This window comes from Bombina bombina, chromosome 6, assembly GCF_027579735.1.
Source record: "Bombina bombina isolate aBomBom1 chromosome 6, aBomBom1.pri, whole genome shotgun sequence".
NCBI lineage: Eukaryota > Metazoa > Chordata > Amphibia > Anura > Bombinatoridae > Bombina > Bombina bombina.
Window position 1 is genome coordinate 473,913,442 of NC_069504.1, and position 21,137 is coordinate 473,934,578.

The 21,137-nt window shown below is 41.3% G+C and overlaps 1 protein-coding gene across 3 annotated transcripts in view; it reads right to left on the bottom strand.

The window, feature by feature from the left end:
- The window catches only part of LOC128663107 (mucosa-associated lymphoid tissue lymphoma translocation protein 1 homolog), a 167,587-nt gene that overhangs the window by 64,497 nt on the left and 81,953 nt on the right, over positions 1 to 21,137 (bottom strand). For all 3 annotated transcript variants that reach the window (XM_053717266.1, XM_053717268.1, XM_053717267.1), the window contains exons 7-9: positions 19,591 to 19,635; positions 17,152 to 17,178; positions 15,781 to 15,984 (exon numbers count right to left, since the gene is read on the bottom strand). In XM_053717266.1, coding sequence (XP_053573241.1) covers positions 15,781 to 15,984; positions 17,152 to 17,178; positions 19,591 to 19,635 — 276 coding nt within the window. The remainder of the gene's footprint in view (positions 1 to 15,780; positions 15,985 to 17,151; positions 17,179 to 19,590; positions 19,636 to 21,137) is intronic.

The window sequence follows — 21,137 nt, forward strand, 5'->3', positions numbered from 1 at the left end:
TACCACTATCCCGGTGGAGGATAGCTGTGCTTTTTCAGATCCAATGGATAAAAAATTAGAGGGTTACCTTAAGAAAATGTTTGTTCAACAAGGTTTTATATTGCAACCCCTTGCATGCATCGCGCCGATTACGGCTGCGGCAGCATTTTGGATTGAGTCTCTGGAAGAGAACCTTAGTTCAGCTACGCTGGACGACATTACGGACAGGCTTAGAGTCCTTAAACTAGCTAATTCATTCATTTCGGAGGCCGTAGTACATTTAACCAAACTTACGGCTAAGAACTCAGGATTCGCCATTCAGGCACGTAGGGCGCTGTGGCTAAAATCCTGGTCAGCTGATGTAACTTCTAAGTCCAAATTACTTAATATACCTTTCAAGGGGCAAACTTTATTTGGGCCCGGTTTGAAAGAAATTATCGCTGACATTACAGGAGGTAAGGGCCACGCCCTGCCTCAAGACAAAGCCAAAGCTAAGGCTAGACAGTCTAATTTTCGTCCCTTTCGGAATTTCAAAGCAGGAGCAGCATCAACTTCCACTGCACCAAAACAGGAAGGAGCTGTTGCTCGTTACAGACAAGGCTGGAAACCTAACCAGTCCTGGAACAAGGGCAAGCAGGCCAGGAAACCTGCTGCTGCCCCAAAGACAGCATGAACCGAGGGCCCCCGATCCGGGACCGGATCTAGTGGGGGGCAGACTCTCTCTCTTCGCCCAGGCTTGGGCAAGAGATGTTCAGGATCCCTGGGCGCTAGAGATCATATCTCAGGGATACCTTCTAGACTTCAAATTCTCTCCCCCAAGAGGGAGATTTCATCTGTCAAGGTTGTCAACAAACCAGATAAAGAAAGAAGCGTTTCTACGCTGTGTACAAGATCTGTTATTAATGGGAGTGATCCATCCGGTTCCGCGGTCGGAACAAGGACAAGGGTTTTACTCAAACCTGTTTGTGGTTCCCAAAAAAGAGGGAACTTTCAGGCCAATCTTGGATTTAAAGATCCTAAACAAATTCCTAAGAGTTCCATCGTTCAAAATGGAAACTATTCGGACAATCTTACCCATGATCCAAAAGGGTCAGTACATGACCACAGTGGATTTAAAGGATGCTTACCTTCACATACCGATTCACAAAGATCATTACCGGTATCTAAGGTTTGCCTTCTTAGACAGGCATTACCAGTTTGTAGCTCTTCCATTCGGATTGGCTACGGCTCCAAGAATCTTCACAAAGGTTCTGGGTGCCCTTCTGGCGGTACTAAGACCGCGAGGAATTTCGGTAGCTCCGTACCTAGACGACATTCTGATACAAGCTTCAAGCTTTCAAACTGCCAAGTCTCATACAGAGTTAGTTCTGACATTTCTAAGGTCGCATGGATGGAAAGTGAACGAAAAGAAGAGTTCTCTTTTTCCTCTCACAAGAGTTCCATTCTTGGGGACTCTTATAGATTCTGTAGAAATGAAGATTTATCTGACAGAAGACAGATTAACAAAGCTTCTAAATGCATGCCGTGTCCTTCATTCCATTCAACTCCCGTCAGTAGCTCAATGCATGGAGGTGATCGGCTTAATGGTAGCAGCAATGGACATAGTACCCTTTGCACGTCTACATCTCAGACCGCTGCAATTGTGCATGCTGAGTCAGTGGAATGGGGATTACTCAGACTTGTCCCCTACTCTGAATCTGGATCAAGAGACCAGAAACTCTCTTCTATGGTGGCTTTCTCGGCCACATCTGTCCAGGGGGATGCCATTCAGCAGGCCGGACTGGACAATTGTAACAACAGACGCCAGCCTACTAGGTTGGGGCGCTGTCTGGAATTCTCTGAAGGCTCAGGGACAATGGGATCAGGAGGAAAGTCTCCTGCCAATAAACATTCTGGAATTAAGAGCAGTTCTCCATGCCCTTCTGGCTTGGCCCCAGTTAAAAACTCGGGGGTTCATCAGGTTTCAGTCGGACAACATCACGACTGTAGCTTACATCAACCATCAAGGAGGGACAAGAAGCTCCCTAGCAATGATGGAAGTATCAAAGATAATTCGCTGGGCAGAGTCTCACTCTTGCCACCTGTCAGCAATCCACATCCCGGGAGTGGAGAACTGGGAGGCGGATTTCTTGAGTCGCCAGACTTTTCATCCGGGGGAGTGGGAACTTCATCCGGAGGTCTTTGCCCAAATACTTCGACGTTGGGGCAAACCAGAGATAGATCTCATGGCGTCTCGCCAGAACGCCAAACTTCCTCGCTACGGGTCCAGATCCAGGGATCCGGGAGCGGTTCTGATAGATGCCTTGACAGCACCTTGGAACTTCGGGATGGCTTATGTGTTTCCACCCTTCCCGCTGCTTCCTCGATTGATTGCCAAAATCAAACAGGAGAGAGCATCAGTGATTCTAATAGCGCCTGCATGGCCACGCAGGACTTGGTATGCAGATCTAGTGGACATGTCATCCTGTCCGCCTTGGTCTCTACCTCTAAGACAGGACCTTCTGATACAGGGTCCATTCAAACATCAAAATCTAACTTCTCTGAAGCTGACTGCTTGGAAATTGAACGCTTGATTTTATCAAAACGTGGTTTTTCTGAGTCGGTTATTGATACCCTGATACAGGCTAGGAAGCCTGTTACCAGAAGGATTTACCATAAGATATGGCGTAAATACCTATACTGGTGCGAATCCAAAGGTTACTCCTGGAGTAAGGTTAGGATTCCTAGGATATTGTCCTTTCTACAAGAAGGTTTAGAAAAGGGTTTATCGGCTAGCTCATTAAAGGGACAGATCTCAGCTCTGTCCATCTTGTTACACAGGCGTCTGTCAGAAAATCCAGACGTCCAGGCCTTTTGTCAGGCTTTAGCTAGGATCAAGCCTGTGTTTAAAACTGTTGCTCCGCCATGGAGTTTAAACTTAGTTCTTAACGTTTTACAGGGTGTTCCGTTTGAACCCCTTCATTCCATTGATATAAAATTGTTATCTTGGAAAGTTCTATTTTTAATGGCTATTTCCTCGGCTCGAAGAGTCTCTGAGTTATCAGCCTTACATTGTGATTCTCCTTATCTGATTTTTCACTCAGACAAGGTAGTTCTGCGTACTAAACCTGGGTTCTTACCTAAGGTAGTCACTAACAGGAATATCAATCAAGAGATTGTTGTTCCATCCTTGTGTCCAAATCCTTCTTCAAAGAAGGAACGTCTTCTACACAATCTGGATGTAGTTCGTGCACTCAAGTTCTACTTGCAGGCAACTAAGGATTTTCGACAAACGTCTTCCCTGTTTGTCGTGTACTCTGGTCAGAGGAGAGGTCATAAGGCTTCGGCTACCTCTCTCTCCTTCTGGCTTCGTAGCATAATTCGTTTAGCCTATGAGACTGCTGGACAGCAGCCTCCTGAAAGAATTACAGCTCATTCTACTAGAGCTGTGGCTTCCACTTGGGCCTTTAAGAATGAGGCCTCTGTTGAACAGATTTGCAAGGCTGCAACTTGGTCTTCGCTTCATACTTTTTCCAAATTTTACAAATTTGACACTTTTGCTTCTTCGGAGGCTATTTTTGGGAGAAAGGTTCTTCAGGCAGTGGTTCCTTCTGTATAATGAGCCTGCCTATCCCTCCCGTCATCCGTGTACTTTTGCTTTGGTATTGGTATCCCAGAAGTAATGATGACCCGTGGACTGATCACACATAACAGAAGAAAACATAATTTATGCTTACCTGATAAATTCCTTTCTTCTGTTGTGTGTTCAGTCCACGGCCCGCCCTGTTTTAAGGCAGGTAAATATCTTTTAAATTATACTCCAGTCACCACTTCACCCTTGGTTTCTCCTTTCTCGTTGATTCTTGGTCGAATGACTGGGAGTGACGTAGAGGGGAGGAGCTATATGCAGCTCTGCTGGGTGAATCCTCTTGCATTTCCTGTTGGGGAGGAGTTATATCCCAGAAGTAATGATGACCCGTGGACTGATCACACAACAGAAGAAAGGAATTTATCAGGTAAGCATAAATTATGTTTTTCTATGTGGAGGCCAAAACATAGATTGGGGTCTAACAACATACCCAAGTATTTGAAAGTGTGGAGTGCGGTCAGTGTGCAATTTGACTATGTTTTGATGCATAGATGGGAATTTTGTAGTTTGTGTATTTTAGGTCCTGTTCCAAAGATCATTGTGACAGTTTGTCAGTGTTTAGAAAGAGTTTGTTTTTTGAGATTCACTTTTCTACCTCTGTGAACTGGTCTTGGAGCACTGCTTCAAGCTGCAGCAGATCAGACTTTTTTGCATAGATTACCGTGTCATCTGCGCACATGTTTACAGTTGAGGATTTGCAGACATTAGGCAGATCATTTATAAATAATGTGAATAGTAGGGGGCCGAGAATGGAACCTTGGGGAACACCACACGTGACTGGGAGAGGGAGTCGCTGTCAGAAATGGAGACATATTGTGATCGATCCGATACATACATCAGAAATCAAATCCGCTCTCAACATACTACCGGTCTCCCACCCCCTCAAAAGCTCATAATCATGCAAAACCCACATAGCCATAAATTTAGCTCTTTTGCCCCTGTTACAGAGGATGAAGTTTCTGCCCTTATACTAACCTCTCACCTCACTATTTGTCCCCTTGACCCCATCCCCTCACAACTACTCCCCTCCCTCTCTTCTACCCTTACCCTTATACTCACACACATCTTCAACCTCTCCCTCAGCCCTGGTATAGTCCCCACATCTCTTAAACATGCATTAGTCACACCTATCCTCAAAAAACCTCTCGATCAAACCTCCCCATCCAACTACCGCCCTATTTCCCTACTACCTCTTTCTTCAAAGCTTCTTGAAAAGCTAGTATATGCACATCTATCCCAATGACCTACTTACAGCAAAATCAAAAGGCCACTTCTCTCTAATTATCCTCCTTGATCTGTCTGCAGCCTTTGATACTGTCAACCACCCTCTTTTGCTCCATACCCTCCTTTGGTATCTGTGACACAGGTCTCTCTTAGTTCTCTTCCTATCTGTCTAACCGTATCTTTAGTGTAGCCTTCTCTGGGGCATCCTCTGCCCCTTTACCTCTTTCTGTTGGGGTACCGCAAGGCTCTGTCCTCTGTCCCCTTTTCTTCTCAATCTACACGTCCTCACTAGGTTCCTTAATAAAGTCCCACGGGTTGCATTATCATTTGTATGCCGACGATACCTAAATCTACCTCTGCACCAGAACTATCTCTTTTCTTGCTAACCCGTGTCACTGTCTCTCTCATATCTCATCTTGGATGTTCTCTCACTACCTCAAGCTAAATCTCTCCAAAACTGAGCTCCTTATTTTCCCCCCTTCTTCCAAAATCTCCACCCCCCATGTCTCTAACTGTTAGCTCCATCATTACCCCAACCTCACATGCCCGATGTCTTGGGGTCACACTTGACTCAGATCTTTCTTTCACTCCTCACATTCAGTCCTTGGCTAAAGCCTGTCGCTTCCACCTTAAAAACATCGCTAAAATTAGACATTTCCTTTCACAAGACACAACAAAGATTTTAATCCACTCTCTCATCCTTTCCCGCCTCGACTACTGCAACTCTATCCTCTCTGGTCTCCCTAGCTGCCGCCTAGCTCCTTTACAGTCCATAATGAATGCCTTTGCCAGGCTCATCTTCCTTGCACGTCGCTCTTCATCTGCCGCACCTCTCTGCAAATCCCTTCACTGGCTTCCTCTTGCCTCCAGGATTAAACACAAAATTCTCACTCTGACACACAAAGCCCTCAATTGCATTGCTCCCCCCTACATCTCAGACCTTGTCTCCAGATACTCTCCCTCCCGTCCCCTTCACTCCGCTCATGATCTCCTTCTCTCCTCCTCTTTTGTTACCTCCTCACATTCCATCTACAAGATTTCTCCAGACTGGCTCCCATCTTATGGAACTCTTTGCCTCACTCCACAAGAATCTCCCCTAGTTTTAAAAGCTTCAAGTACTCCCTGAAGATTCTACTATTCAGGGACGCATACAACCTACACTAACCTTCCTATCTCCACTGCAATCCCCTAAAACCCCATAGCATGTAAGCCTATGAGCCCAGCTGTTTGTAGTTCACCTTCATAAGAGCCGACTACAACAGTGCAACTCTTGGTAGGACCCTCTCTCCCCATTTGATCCCTGTAATCGTTTTTATATACCACCTATGTTCATAGCGCTGCGGAACCTGTTGGTGCTCTACAAATACCTGATGATGATGATAATAATATTAATAATAATATGATCGAAACCAAGTTAGCAGACGATCACCAATACCTGAGTTTTTTAGTTTGAGCAGTTGAATGTCGTGGTCTACTGTGTCAAAAGCATTTTCAAAATCAAGGAAAATAGCTCCAGTTAGGTCTCCTTGTTCCATGCCAGTTTGGATGTCGTTGCAAACTTTTAGGAGGGCAATTGTAGTCAAGTGATTCAGGCGAAAACCTGATTGGTGAGGGGTCAGATAGTTAGATTGTTGGTACTACTCACATAATTGCGTATGGACGCATTTTTCTAAGATTTTTGACAATACTGGGAGCAATGATATTGGGCGATAGTTGGAAACCAGGTTATCTCCCCACTTTTATGGATAGGCACTACTCTTGCAGTCTTCCTAAGTTTGCAAGTATCCAGACACCAAGGATTCATTAATTAGGGTTGTGACGGGTTTAGCAATTCCCGGAGCACTGAGCTTCAACAGCATTGCAGGGATTTGATCAGGTCCAGACTGGTTTTTCATTTTTAGATTATTAAGGTGTTTCTTAATGTCATTGATGGGTGCAGGTCTAAAATTGAACTTCTCTATATTGGGTCTTTGCAGATTTAGTGGGGTCTGATCCACATTTGTAGTTTCAGGATGTGTGTCATTTATTAGTTTGTCAATCAGGGTGGTGGAGCATCCGACAAAATAATTGTTAAAGGCATTTGCTACATCTAAGGGAAGTTTGCAGGGTTTGGTTGTCCACTTTGACAGTGGAGGGTTGGGAGTGGATTGGTGGAGTTTGTAAGATATTTATGATTTTCAAAACCTTTCTAGAGTTTGATATGTTATTGTTCAGATTTTCACAGAAATATTGGGTCTTAGCCAATTTTGTTTGTTTAATGCATATATTTCGCCATTGTCTATATACACAGTGATCGTTCATAGAGCCAGTATGCTTGAACTTTGACCACAATGAATCCCGAAACTGGTACATATGAATGAGGTCAGCTGTGATCCAATTCAAATGCGCTACTTTTACTCTCACCTTACGCAGTGGGGCATGCAAATTCCAAATTTGTAGGAGTTTGGAATGAAAGAATTCAACTGCGGAGTCTAAATCTGGGATAAGGTTTAATCTGTGCCAGGGGAGGTTCTTGATGTCATTTAGAAATTATTGAAGATTAAATTGTTTTGAAGGACCTGGTGATTTTAACCTTGGGAGAGGATTTAGTTGCCTTTATTTTGCGCACGCAGTACACTAAGCAGTGGTCACTGAAACTGTTAGGGAGAACACCTGCCTCCTGGATTCGGTCAGGAGAGAGAATCCAATCGAGCAGGGTGTGATTATGGCTTTTGATGTTTATGCGAGTTGGGGAGGAGATTAATTACATTAGCTGCAAAGTCTTAAACAGCGAGCAACAATTATTATTTTTCGGATTCAACCAATCAGTATTAAAATCTCCAAAAAACAAAATTTCACTTCCCCCCCCCAGTCAGTTAAAGTTGTAGTAGGTCAAAACATGGTTAACTATAAGTACACTTGAGGATGGATTACGAGAGTAAGGGTAAGGGTGAGTATTAGAAAAGCTGATAATAATAGCTGATAATAATAGACCAGCGACAATAAACCTCTGCAACATTTTGTGATATTAGTGCATGCTAATGATATGGAAAGCATATAGCCACAGCACAAGAGCGTGTCATTTCATATCTATGGGCTGTGATACATATAACTTGGAGTTGCCGTCATTAGGGCAAAGGCAGACTAAATGCAGATAAGAGGAGTAGTAAGGTCATATATCCATGGTATCCATGCATCCATGTATCCATGCATCCCTAAAAACTCAACCTATAAAAGTCTTCCAGCACATTGAATATATGTGGACCCTAGCTAAGGGTGTAGCAAACAATCTCTTTGTAATCAGCAGCCTTCACTGTAAAGTAAAAAGTCCCGCTTCATGAACTGACTAAGCACAGATTAGATTAAGTAATGTCTGTTTAAAGGGAGATATCGCTCTGTTACCCCATTCCAACTATTGTTTTATCCAGGGGGGGTAACAAAGTATTGGGAGCACCCTGGAGGAAACAGTATAATCACCCCACGCCAGTTTTTAACAAAGAGCATAGGTTTCCAACTATGTCAGCTCCTTGGAGTGGGGAGGAGATGCCTGCTAGAGTTCTCCTGGGTGGATGTTTCTTAGAGTCTTGTGTAAATGAGGAGGCAGTTGCATTCATATCGATGCCGCTTAGCTCAGTCCCCAACAAGTCGGCACAGTGTACACCATCCTTCTCAACACATTGTGTCATGGCCTCTGTGTACCTCACTGTAGATTGCGCAGCAGGAAATTCAATCTTTTTACTTTCACTGTCCAGCCTAACTGGTAAGTGCTGGGGCTCCAAAGTGTCACCACTCACGTCTTCTGTCGCTATAAGCTCAAATTGTGTAGTTTGCTGAGAGATATAGATGTCCTGATCTGTGCTCGGAGTTTGATCACGTGGCGAGGGCGCCTCTAGGTCTGCAGAGAATACTTGAGTACTATCTCCTCCATTTTCTTTTTCAGCTTTTTCTCCGGTTCTAATACTCTGATTACCAAACTGAAGTGCAAGTGCACTCAGACTATGCCATTCAGTGGACAGCACATGCAATAGCTTTGCGTGGTGCTCATTGAGCATACGGGTCACGGCTCCAAGGATCAAGTTGGTGCTAGAATCCATCTGTTCTGTTCGCTTGCAAATATAGTAAAAGGTGGATTAAGCCCTTCATGTACTTTGCTTGTGTGCAGCTCTCCTTCTTAGAGATTTGAGGCAGCGTTAAGTATCTGCCTTGTAACTCAGTTTCCCGGGGGGGGGGGGGGAATAATGCGGAAGCCCTGGTCATGCAAATGATCGGCCTTAAAGATAATGACAACCACTTTGTGGCTCAGCTAAAGAGCATAGGCGGTCAGCAATCTTGATGCAGATCTGAACCTCACTTCTCTTCAAGCTATTGTAAAGCATAGATATACTTTATATTTGAGGAATATCTGAAAATAATGTCTATAAAAGATGATTGAAGTCAGGAGCTCCACACAGATGCGTCTTGCTGCTTTAGCTATAGGTTCCGCCCCCACTTTTTGGGTTTTGAGCTATGGTTTCACTAAGGAGATGGGCTATGTTAGAAAGGGAATGCACAGGGGAGCTAGGTGGGCGGTAGATTCCTGCAACAATTATTGATTTACTGCACGGGATCTCAATTGTGCCAAAAAGGAAATCAAAGGTGGCGGGAGAGTTAGATTTTTGTAAGGGGGTGTACTTTGTGGAATTGTCAACAAAAATTACAATGTCGCCTCCTCTCTTTGCTCTATCATTTCTATGGCATGAATACCCATGTATTGCAATGGCAGAGTCAGGTATTTTTGCGGTTAGCCACGATTCAGAGATCACAATGATTTTGGGCTCGTATTGTAAACACCATGCATGCAGTGCATTGATTTTTGGTAGTAAGCTGAGGATATTACAGTGCACAAAGGAGAGGCCTTTTTTAGCTGGAAGGCTAGGAAAGGAATTTGTTGGATGGATATATATATATATATATATATATATATATATATATATATAGTGCAGCTTTAGCTCATAAAATTTTTATAGATTTTTCTTTGAGGATTCAGAAAATGTTTTTAAACTAAGATGATTAGCAATTGGGTTGGTAGGTATCATACAAATGTAGTGTTCTGGACTTTAATTAGTAATACAGCTTGGATATAAATAATCACATATTAACACAGCAGTTTGTACATACAAAGATTGGATGACTAAAGTGAGTTTTATTTTTGTTACTATAAATAATTATGACTACATAATGGTGAGAAGAACCTAAAGAGGAAGAACAACCGTACAGATGCGTATAAGTGGTACATGCAGAAGTATTCCACTCTCTTATTATTCTGTTTTTTAAAATCTTGTATTGGGATGTCAAGATAAATTTACTATAAGTAGCAATAGTTTCTCAGTTCAATAAATGATTTTCAAGTTTTAAGGCAACACAGTCAGGACAATAACAATTTTTAGATGATACTGGACCATAAAAACATACCAGATGGCTAACATTAGCCATCTTAAATCTCAAACCCTAATTTCAAAGATATTGTTACTTTCCAGAAACAATCACACCCTTTCCTAATATAATTTTAAACTATATAGGGGGTCAAAATAATTGCCAGTTCTAAAGCATTTGTATTTTATGTTTCCTAAATTAATAAATGTTCCTCCTTCAAGTCAGTCATCTGATTTGTATATTTTGGGAGAGATAGACAAAAATATTTGGCGCCACACTCCTTTTCCTACTCCAAACTTGACACCTAATAAAAAATTTTACATCAAAATGTTGTCTTAAGGGTTATGTGGCCATTAATTTGATAAGAAAATACTCTTTTCTTGGCATTTACCAGTCTCTGTAGACTGTATGTGTTAGTTAAATTGCAGCAGAGATCGCTGCACAAATAATGGCACCTACTTCATTTTCAAGGATCATTCCACTCTGCAAAACATAGAACAACCCATAGTTGTCATACAACAGCAACGCCCAGGGAGACGAACTCCCTAGAAACACAAGGACCGAAGAAAAAGAAATCCATACACAGGGAAACATGTCCCAAAAAGGACTCAATGAACACACTCATATTCCTGACCCTGTACCATACCCAAAGGTACTCCAGGAAAACCATGAGTTCCCTGTTGCCTCATATTTGGTCTAGAACTGCAAGCTAGACAGCAGAGACAGCAGAAATATGATAAACTATCCCAGCAGCTAGTAAAGAGTTCTCCAAATGAACAGGAACTCCCAATGACCAGCTTCCAGGTAGCAAGCTGACTCACCGTTGCTAAACCCAAACACTGAAAGGCGTTTCAAAGCTTGCTACCACCCAGTCAAAGTGAAATTAGCCATAGCTGGTTACAGGAGAGGAGGGATAGTGTAGCTGCTGCTGATTTTATAGGGAAATTGATAGCTAGGCTAGTGTATTCAGTGTCCACTACAGTCCTGAATGACTCATCTGATCTCTGCTGTAAGGACAGCACCCCAAAAAGCCCTTTTTAGGGCTAGAACATCATTTCATTTATTTTTTTTGCCTGTGTAATTTTGACTGAAACATCAGTCTGCTAGTGTAATCTAATTGCAGTTCCCTGCCTGCAGTGCCACCACTCATATCTGTTGTAACAGTAGTGTAAATTTAAAAAAAAAAAACTTTTTTGACTGTGAAACATCAGTCTGCTAGTGTAATCTAATAGCAGTTGCCTGCCTGCCAGCGTGTGTGCCAGGCCCACTTGCCAACTAGTGCCACCACTCATATCTGTTGTAACAGTAGTGTAAATTTAAAAAAAAAAAAAAAATTTGACTGTGAAACATCAGTCTGCTAGTGTAATCTAATTGCAGTTGCCTGCCTGCCTGCCAGCGTGTGTGCCAGGCCCACTTGCCTACTAGTGCCACCACTCAGTTGCCTGCCTGCCAGCGTGTGTGCCAGGCCCACTTGCTAAGTGCCACCACTCATATCTGTTGTAACAGTAGTGTAAATTTAAAAAAAAAAAACTTTTTTGACTGTGAAACATCAGTCTGCCAGGCCCACTTGCCAACTAGTGCCACCACTCATACCTGTTGTAACAGTAGTGCAAATTTAAAAAAAAAAAACTTTTTTGACTGTGAAACATCAGTCTGCTAGTGTAATCTAATAGCAGTTGCCTGCTTGCCCTGGCGCCGCAACTGCCTCTGGGAACCTTACCATGGGTCCCAGACCGCACGTCTTTTAATTCTCTGTCTGGGAAATTATATATCTATCAAATCTATCTATCTATTTATCTATCAAATCTATCTATCGTATCTATCAAATGTATATTGCATCTATTGATCTATCTATCTAATCTATGTAGCTATCAAATCTATCTATCTCGTGGTTGTGCAAATGGACTGTTTGCGGTTGTTTGCGGTGCGTTAAACGGGGAGTTTGGTCTGTCACTGTGAAGCAGGCGTAACCCTTACACTACCTGATCAATACAACATCATACCTGATGTTTTAAAGCACGTTATTCCAAACAATTTAGGAATGTTAGGTGATTTATGCCCTTTATGGATTAAAACCAGACTCTGCATCAACTATGTAATTTTCCGTGGGAGTTTTGCCATGGATCCCCCTCCGGCATGCCACAGCCCAGGTGTTAGTCCCCTTGAAACAACTTTTCCATCACTATTGTGGCCAGAAAGAGTCCCTGTGGGTTTTAAAATTGTCCTGCCTATTGAAGTTGCGGAAGTTCGAGTCCGCCGTTCACAAACGGAAAATTTTAAGTTCGCGACATCACTATTGGACAGTCAAAAAAAATGTAAGCCTGGATATCCAGTAAAATATTGTTAAAAATTAGACCCTTAATCATGTCCTATATGAGACCTGATGTAGACATATAGCTAAGTGTAGGGCAATGTGGTCTGTTATGGGCAGATATATGATAGGGGCTGTGGTGCCATGGGCTTTTATCTGAGATCTGATCACAGCCCTCATCTCTGGCAACCCCATTCCTTTATATAACAGACTGTATACTTGTGTTTAAGCCATGTGGTTGCCACTGATCCATTAACCTTAACAACCTTTGTTTTGTAACTTTGTTCAAAGTTTTCTGGACCTGTAATAATCTCCAGCACTGCAAAATTGGTTGGAACTCAGACCTAGAATCACCTTATCCTAGATATACCTTTCCTTGGAATGTTAACCTAGTCCTGAATATCCTACAAGTATTTCAATCTCACCCTTATTTCTTAATTAAACAACCTCCTGCCAAACTGAGAATTAATTTATACTCACATTTCAAACAGTATTATTTATTAAGGACACAGCTCACCAAAACAAAGAATTGAATTGAAGAATAACAATCTTTTCTTCTACACATATGTATCCCTGTTTGTTTGATTAAAACATACATCCATCTAACACAATTTCTTTGCTTATTCCACCAAACAGGTTCTTATTTTATAAATGTCTTTCCATTTTCCATTTCCATCTTCTTCAGATAACAAACCACACTTACATGCTACAAAAAATATTTATTCACAGTCAACTACGAAATATGTCAATTGAAAGAAATTGCTTAGAAAAACCTGTAAATCAAGTGACTCCACATTCACACATTTCCCAAACATAGATACAATCTTCAGCCTTGAGTAGAATGAGGGCAGATTAAAATGTGAGTGTTCAGGGACAGATTTAATGCTTTCTAGTATTTTAAGATTTATTGTAAAAATACTGCACTGGTGTACATTTCAAATACAAGTATGTCCCTTTTGAAAGTACATTTATATTTATTTTTCTCTAAAACTGATGTTCCTGTACTGACATAAAAAAAAAATGTTTTGATGTTGATGAGATATGTCACTGTCCACTAATAAAACAGAGATCTGCTTATTAGCTCATGGGTAAGCAGTTTTAGGTCTACTATACACAGATATGCATGTCTTTTTAGCATCACAATCAAAATAAACAGCTTTAAAATCACCTTTTTATGTTAAAATACAGCTCCTTCATATACATGATATACATTTTTAGAGTTTACTGTCTCTGACGTTTGATAGGTGCCTTAAATGGATACTAAAGCCATTTTTTTTTTCTTTCATGATTCAGATAGAGCATTTGATTTTAAACAACTTTCTAATTTTACTCCTACTATCAATTTGTCTTTGTTCTCTTGTTATCTTTATTTGAAAAAGGCAAAATGTAAGGTTAGGAGCCGGCCTATTTTTTGTTCAGCACCTGGGTAGCGCTTACTGATTGGTGGCTGCATTTGGTATTATGGATGCTTAGGAAAACTATATTGTAGTAAGTCAGTTCTATGAAAGACTGTATATTACTGAAACCTGTTATATAAAATGGTTTTCTATTTAATTTTTCTTTGCACAACTATGACCCATCTGATAGTGTTGATCCCTCATCACCAATAGTTTTGCAATTCATTAGAAAACACAAGAATATATGGATGAGTTTATGCAGTCAAATATTATTGAATTCTTTTTATTACATGTGACTATTGAAATGTTACATCTGAACATTTGAATATTAAATCCAATATTTTTATGTTGCATTTGAATGTCAACATTCTATAGAAACAATGTGTCAGTAAAACCAATGTCACGGAAACATCCAAATACAAGGCAATCATTCATCCAATCTGCATTTAGTTTTTTTTTATTTATTAGTATACTAGTCTTAAAGCCAGTTTACACAGGCCATTTTTTGCAGTACAGCGGTCCCACCCCTTGCTCTCTCTCTCCCCCTCTCTTTTGCGCTCTCTCCCCCTCTCTTTTGCTCTCTCGCTCCACCTCTCTTTTGCTCTCTCTCTCCCCTCTATTTTGCTCTCTCTCTCCCCCCTCTCTTTTGCTCTCTCTCTCCCCTCTCTCTTTTGCGCTCTCTCTCCCCCTCTCTTTTGCGCTCTCTTCCCTTTTTCTTTTGCTCCCTCTCCCCCTCTCTCTTTTGCTTTCTCTCCCCCCTCTCTTTTGCGCTCTCTCACCCTCTCTTTTGCGCTCTCTCTCCCCCCTATCTTTTACACTCTCTCTCCCCCTCACTTTTGCGCTCTCTCCCCCCCCCTCTTTTGCACGCTCTCTCTCCCCCTCACTTTTGCACTCTCTCTCCCTCTCTTTTGCGTGCTCTCTCTCCCCCTCTCTTTTGCGCTCTCTCTTTCTCCCCCTCTCTTTTGCGCTCTCTCTTTCTCCCCTCTCTTTTGCACTCTCTCTCTCTCCCCCTCTCTTTTGCTCTCTCTCTTTCTCCCCCTCTCTTTTGCGCTCTCTCTTTCTCCCCCTCTCTTTTGCGCGCTCTCTCTCTCTCCCCCTCTTTTGCGCTCTCTCTCCCCCTCTCTTTTGTGCGCTCTCTCCCCCTCTCTTTTACGCTCTCTCTTTCTCCCCCTCTCTTTTGCGCTCTCTCTCCCCCCCACTCTTTTGCGCTCTCTCTCGCTCTCCCTCCCTCTCTTTTGCGCTCTCTCTCTCCCCCTCTCTTTTGCTCTGTCTCTCCTTTTTTTGCTCTCTCTCATCCCTCTCTTTTGCTCTCTCTCTCCATCCCTCTCTTTTGCTCTCTCTCTCCCCTTTCTTTTGCTCTGTCTCTCTCCCCCCTCTCTTTTGCTCTGTCTCTCTCCTCTCTCTTTTGCTCTCTCTTCCCCCTCTCTTCTGCACTTTCCCCTCTCTTCTGCTCTTCCCCTTCTCTTTCCTATCTCTTTTTGTCTCTCCCCCTCTCTTTCTATTTCTCTCCCCTCTATGTCGCGCCGGTCACGCCCACTGTCCTGTCCGTCCACGCCTACTTTCACAGCAAACAGCATGGATTGTCAGGTAAGACCAGGTGTGTTTGTCCTTGTGCTGTCTCTACTGCGCATGACAGCTTTGGACAAACACACTTGGCCTTTTATATAATAGGATGGGAAATGTAAGGTTTCCGGTATCATGTATTGTATATCAAAGCTTAAAAGTTGGTATCATTATAGAGAAACAATAAACAGTAATAGGTGACAATTTTGTAATAACAGGCATATAAATAACAAGCTTTGCACCCAAGACATGTGGAGGCCATACCTTCTCGATCGCTGTGTACTCACCATATGCTCCTCTGTCCAGCAGGTGCAGGAATTGGGTAATAGTAATGAGCATCTCAGTGTGGGTTACATCCACCAAAGATATCACACAAAACCCTATACTCCGGAGGAGGATTGACAGCTCCCAAACGTCCACCATGGGGGCAAGTAGGTTGGGGTGATTCAGGTAACTGTTATTCCCAATAAGTAACGCCACCTTCCCAGCCGCTGCCAAGAGAAAAATAACCTAGAATCAGTGGCTTATGCAATAAGTTATATACAAAAGCTACAAAGTAGGTGGCATTTGTGAACAAAACTGCAACATGTAGTTATCTTGCAATATCTTTTTTTTATTGTGTTTTCAATCTACTGATTTTACAAATTCTATAATCGGTTTCCAAGAGGTATAGTCTGGCATGAACCAATAAAGCTCTATGAAGCAATAAAGCCTATGGGGTTAGATTTATTATTGGTCCGCTCGACCTCGCTAAACGCCGACAGCATGCCAATGCTTATGCAATGCTGCCCCCTGATCACTGGTGACCAATCAGTCGCTAGCAGGGACAGTCAATCATCCCGATCAGATCGGGATGATTTCAGTCCGCCACCTAAAATGTGGCAGAGAAGTTACGGAGCAGCGGTCTTACCACCGCTGCTTCTTAACTTCTGTTTCTGGCAGACCAGAAACAATGGGGCTTCGATGCAGCATCCGCTGCTTAACTCAGTGCTAACAACGGCTCTGAGCTGTCACAGAATTTCCCACTCAGGTGCTAACGACGGCTGAGCCATCGCTAGCACTATCCCACCTTGAGGGAGATCTGGGGGCTCCCACCTGCTCCTACCCCGGCGATCGGCCTGTATAGTGACAGACATTGACGGGGCTTCACGTTATGCGTGGTGACGTCACCGTGCAACTTTATTTAAACAATGTTAAGTATAGGAAAAGGGGGGCATGCTGCTTAGAAGCCTGTATCTCAGGCATCTAAGCAGCTACGGACCCCCAAGACCCACTGTTGGAAAGGTAATCACCTAACCTTTCCAACAGTGTAAGTCTTGGGGATCTGGTAAAAGAAACAAAAAGTTAAAAAAGGAAAAAGTTTAAAAAAAAGAAAAAAAACCTTTGCACAGCTTAGTAGGTGGGAAAGTGCTTAGCACTCAAAGGGTGAATAAATCGACCCCCATGTATGAACAGTGGATATATTAATGGCCTCAGTATGCTAAACCTTAAGCTACATTAGTGCATCTATTATAGAGTTTACACACTGTACCGGTATGTTATAATATATATTTCATTTTCTTGGTAATTCCTCTCAGATGGCAATAAAAGCGCACAAGCAATGAATGCTCTGGCTTTTCTGCCATATACCCTGTGCTTCTTGATAGATACATACTCACCAAAATACACCTCTGGCTGTCTTCTACCTGAAAGAACAAGATGATTAAGTTGTATGTTTCATGAATGTAGCAGGTTTAATAAATTACTACATCTTTTCAAATAAATCATAGTTTACTAATGCACCGCAACTCTACATTAGGCAAGTCAGCAACACAGCCCACTTCCTAGTTCTAGTTTCTCAAACACTTAAATAGATATTAAAGTAATTTCATGTATACAAAATGCATATCAGCAATTAAAGGGACATTATATTGTAAAAATTGTATGCTCTGATTCACTAATGAACCTGCAATGCTGTGTGTTTAACCCCCGCAAATGCATTAAACAAATAAAGTAGCAACCGTGAACCACTGAGAACTGAATGGCCTCTGACCCAATCAGGAGAAGTAGTCACACAATCCAACTGACATTTGTATTGGCCTAAAAAAAATCAGTGCTGGGTGTTTCCTGTTACATTCACTCTCACCTGCAAGATTCTCTATTCCCTTTTTAGAGAGTTAATTGCCTATGGGCAAGATTACAAGTTGTGCGTTATGAGTTTTTTGCACGCAATATATTCTTTTCGCAAACCATTTCCATTGCACAGCTATTAAAAGTCTTGAAAAATCGTGATTGTGTGGGCGCAATCGCCTTTTACGCAACAAACCTTTGCACATTTGAAGAGCTGTAGTTAACAGTTTTCCACAACTTAAAAGTTTCACGAAACACTTCAAAAACACATTACAAAGTACAGTTACACTCATATTAACACTGTCTAATTATTTAAAAAATATATTGCACACAAAAGTTTTAAGGGCTCAAAGATATGCGATTTCGGGTGTTAGAAAAAAAAAAAGCAGACCCAGGGATTTTACATTGACATACATACACATGCATAGAGAATCATGGATTTATATTTATATGACATATGCTTAAAGGGACACTGAACCCAAATTTTTTCTTTTGTGATTCAGAAAGAGCATGCAATTTTAAGCAACTTTCTAATTTACTCCTATTATCAAATTGTCTTCATTCTCTTGGTATCTTTATTTGAAATGCAAGAATGTAAGTTTAGATGCCGGCCCATTTTTGGTGAACAACCTGGGTTGTTCTTGCTGATTTGTGGATACATTCATCCGCCAATGAACAAGTGCTTTCCAGGGTGCTGAACCAAACAAATAGCTTAGATGCCTTCTTTTTCAAATAAAGATAGAATAGAACGAAGAAAAATTGATAATAGGAGTAAATTAGAAGGTTGCTTAAAATTGCATGCTCTATCTGAATCACGAAAGAAAAAATGTGGGTTCAGTGTCCCTTTAACTATGGAGATAATGAAACAATTTTACATTACAATCTTATGCACATTAAACAATATCTCAGAGAGATTTTCAAAGAGATATTCGCATATATATATATATTTAGACATATTTATTCATATACATATCTCGCTATAAATAGATATATCAATCCAAAAATCCCATATATAGAGAAATATGTCATTTTCATGTACACTTTTCGAGGAGAATACGTCATGGGCTTTGCGCAACAGATTAGGGTCTTAGTGTTTTGTTTTTTTCTATTTGTCTTCTCCACTGACTTAGAATACGTGAACACGCACTCATTTTGGCTTTTTGGACTACGTGGCTTAACGCGCACACGCAAAATAAGTTATTTTGCAACTTGTAATACCTACGCAACCCCAAATGCATAAAAAACATAACAAGCACAGTGTTTTCGCAACTGATTTGTAATCTTGCCCTATCTGAGGTTGGGCATGGTATTTTACACCATGCCAGTCAATTTTAGAGAATGGCCCTATAGAGTTAAATGTTGATAATGTGGCATTAAAGCTCATATCCCAGCAACCTAGGAAGCTCTAAGTCGTTTGTGTCATTTTGCTATTTTCACATGTGTTATTTGTCATATGATTATCTGAGGCAATTGCATCACAGCTATCACCAGCTCTTTCCACAATGATATTCTTAGGTACTTTCACTAACACAGCTAAGAGGTGGAATTAAATTAAAGAACTTGCATTTTGTTTTTCTCCCAAATGTCCTAAAATCAGTAACCATAGTGAAAACAAAACAATGATTTCAGCACTCTACACGTGTGTTTTGTACAGCACAATAAACCAGTGTGTTTGTTGTACTAAGGAATAGTGGCATTTACTGGTTTGGCTTTCACACATTGCCTGTGAGTATTTGTAATGGATGCTGATTGCATAAGTGAATGGCGTGGGGGACAGACCCCTTTGAACTGGAGACACCCTTTGGTGGAAGCCAGATCATGCACACCTAGTAGCGGGCTGAGAGAGAGACCCTATGATACCACGAGGTTGACAAACCATTGAATGGATATTTAATGTTAAGGGAGGGGCCTGACACTGTATATTTGTTTATTCATGAGATAACATGGTAGGAAATATTTGTAGAAAATAATATTTAGTAGCAAAGTACCTGGAGATACAGAAGATTTTTGAGATGTTTGAACATCTTCTCCACCTGAAAGACAGAAAACGTCAGGATACATATGGTAATGGATACAACACTGGACTATTAACCCCTTAACAACAGTGGCATACCCCAGACATCCCAAGTCTCCCTGAAGTTCTCCCTGATGCCAGCAAATGGAATGCAATCTCCCTGAAACTCCAAGTACCATGATCCAATGTGGCCCAAATCCGGAAAAGTGTTTCTTTAAGGAATGCCTTTAGTTGCTGGGACGTTATAGAACCCTTAAAGCATGCATCAGTAACCAAAAAGCCCCCAGTGATTTTAATCAAATAAAAACACAAATACTACCTTATTTACTGCACGTAATTAAACTTCGTATTCTAAAATATTTGAGCATTCAACAAGCGTACGATCACTGCAAAATAGGTTTGTTGTATGTGGTAGTGCAATAAAGCTGCTTTTTTTAATGTGACTTTAGTGGGAAGCTACTTTAATGATAAATCTCTATCTTATTTAGGATTTCAAGGTGTCCAATATATAACTGGGAGGGAGGAGGGGGGTGGCGGCGTAGTAGCGGGAGAAGCCACCTCCCTGAAATGGGTTTTTGCAGGTTGGGATGTCTGCATAGCCTGTTTGTTGCTGGTTGCAAGTGTCTTCCATGGCTTTATGAGTCAGGGTTTTACTGACGTGTTATTTCTGCATGCCTTAGGCATAGTGAGGTCTTGCTGCTGTCGGCAAGACCCACCCTATTAAAGCTCTGTAAGCGATACAGGCACATGATGAACAGGGTATGTTGGTTGATGTTAAGGGGTTAAAATGCAGAATGGCAGTTTTTACATAGATCTGACACCTTTAAATTCTTGGAAATTCTTAAAAAATATCCAGGAAGTTGGCTTTAAAAGGTCATACTGATTTTCTACAAATAAATCAATCCTGCATGAATTTCAATAATAGTTAATGAAATTATTATTAGAGAAAAATGTCCACAAGCATAATGAGGAAATGAACAAGAGCAGTTCATTAAACACATTTCTTTATGAACTGGTTTTCCTTTGCATTCATTTTACAGGGAAATGAAACCCAATTTTTTTTCTTTCATGATTTAGAAGGAGCATGCAATTTCAAACAACTTTCTAGATAGGCTCAGTAGCTGCTGATTGGTTGCTGCACATAGATGCCTCGTGTGATTTGCTCACCCATGTGCATTGCAATTTCTTTAACAAAGGATATCTAAAGAATGAAGCAAATTAGATAATAGAAGTAAATTGGTATGTTGTTTATAATTGTATTCTCTACTTCAATCATGAAAGCATTTTTTTGGGGTTTTGTCCCTTTAAAAAACAGTAGTATTGTCTTAAGATTGTCTTACAATCAATTTAGCAATACATCTAGTAAAATGTGTGGCCGTACATTTCCCAATCACAAATGCTGAGTATTAATTATGTTACAGTATAGTTGACCACCAGCATAGGACATGGGTGATTGAGGAATGTGTGTGTAAATGACCTATGTCTGTATGCTCCACAGACCACTACAATTCACAATCTACT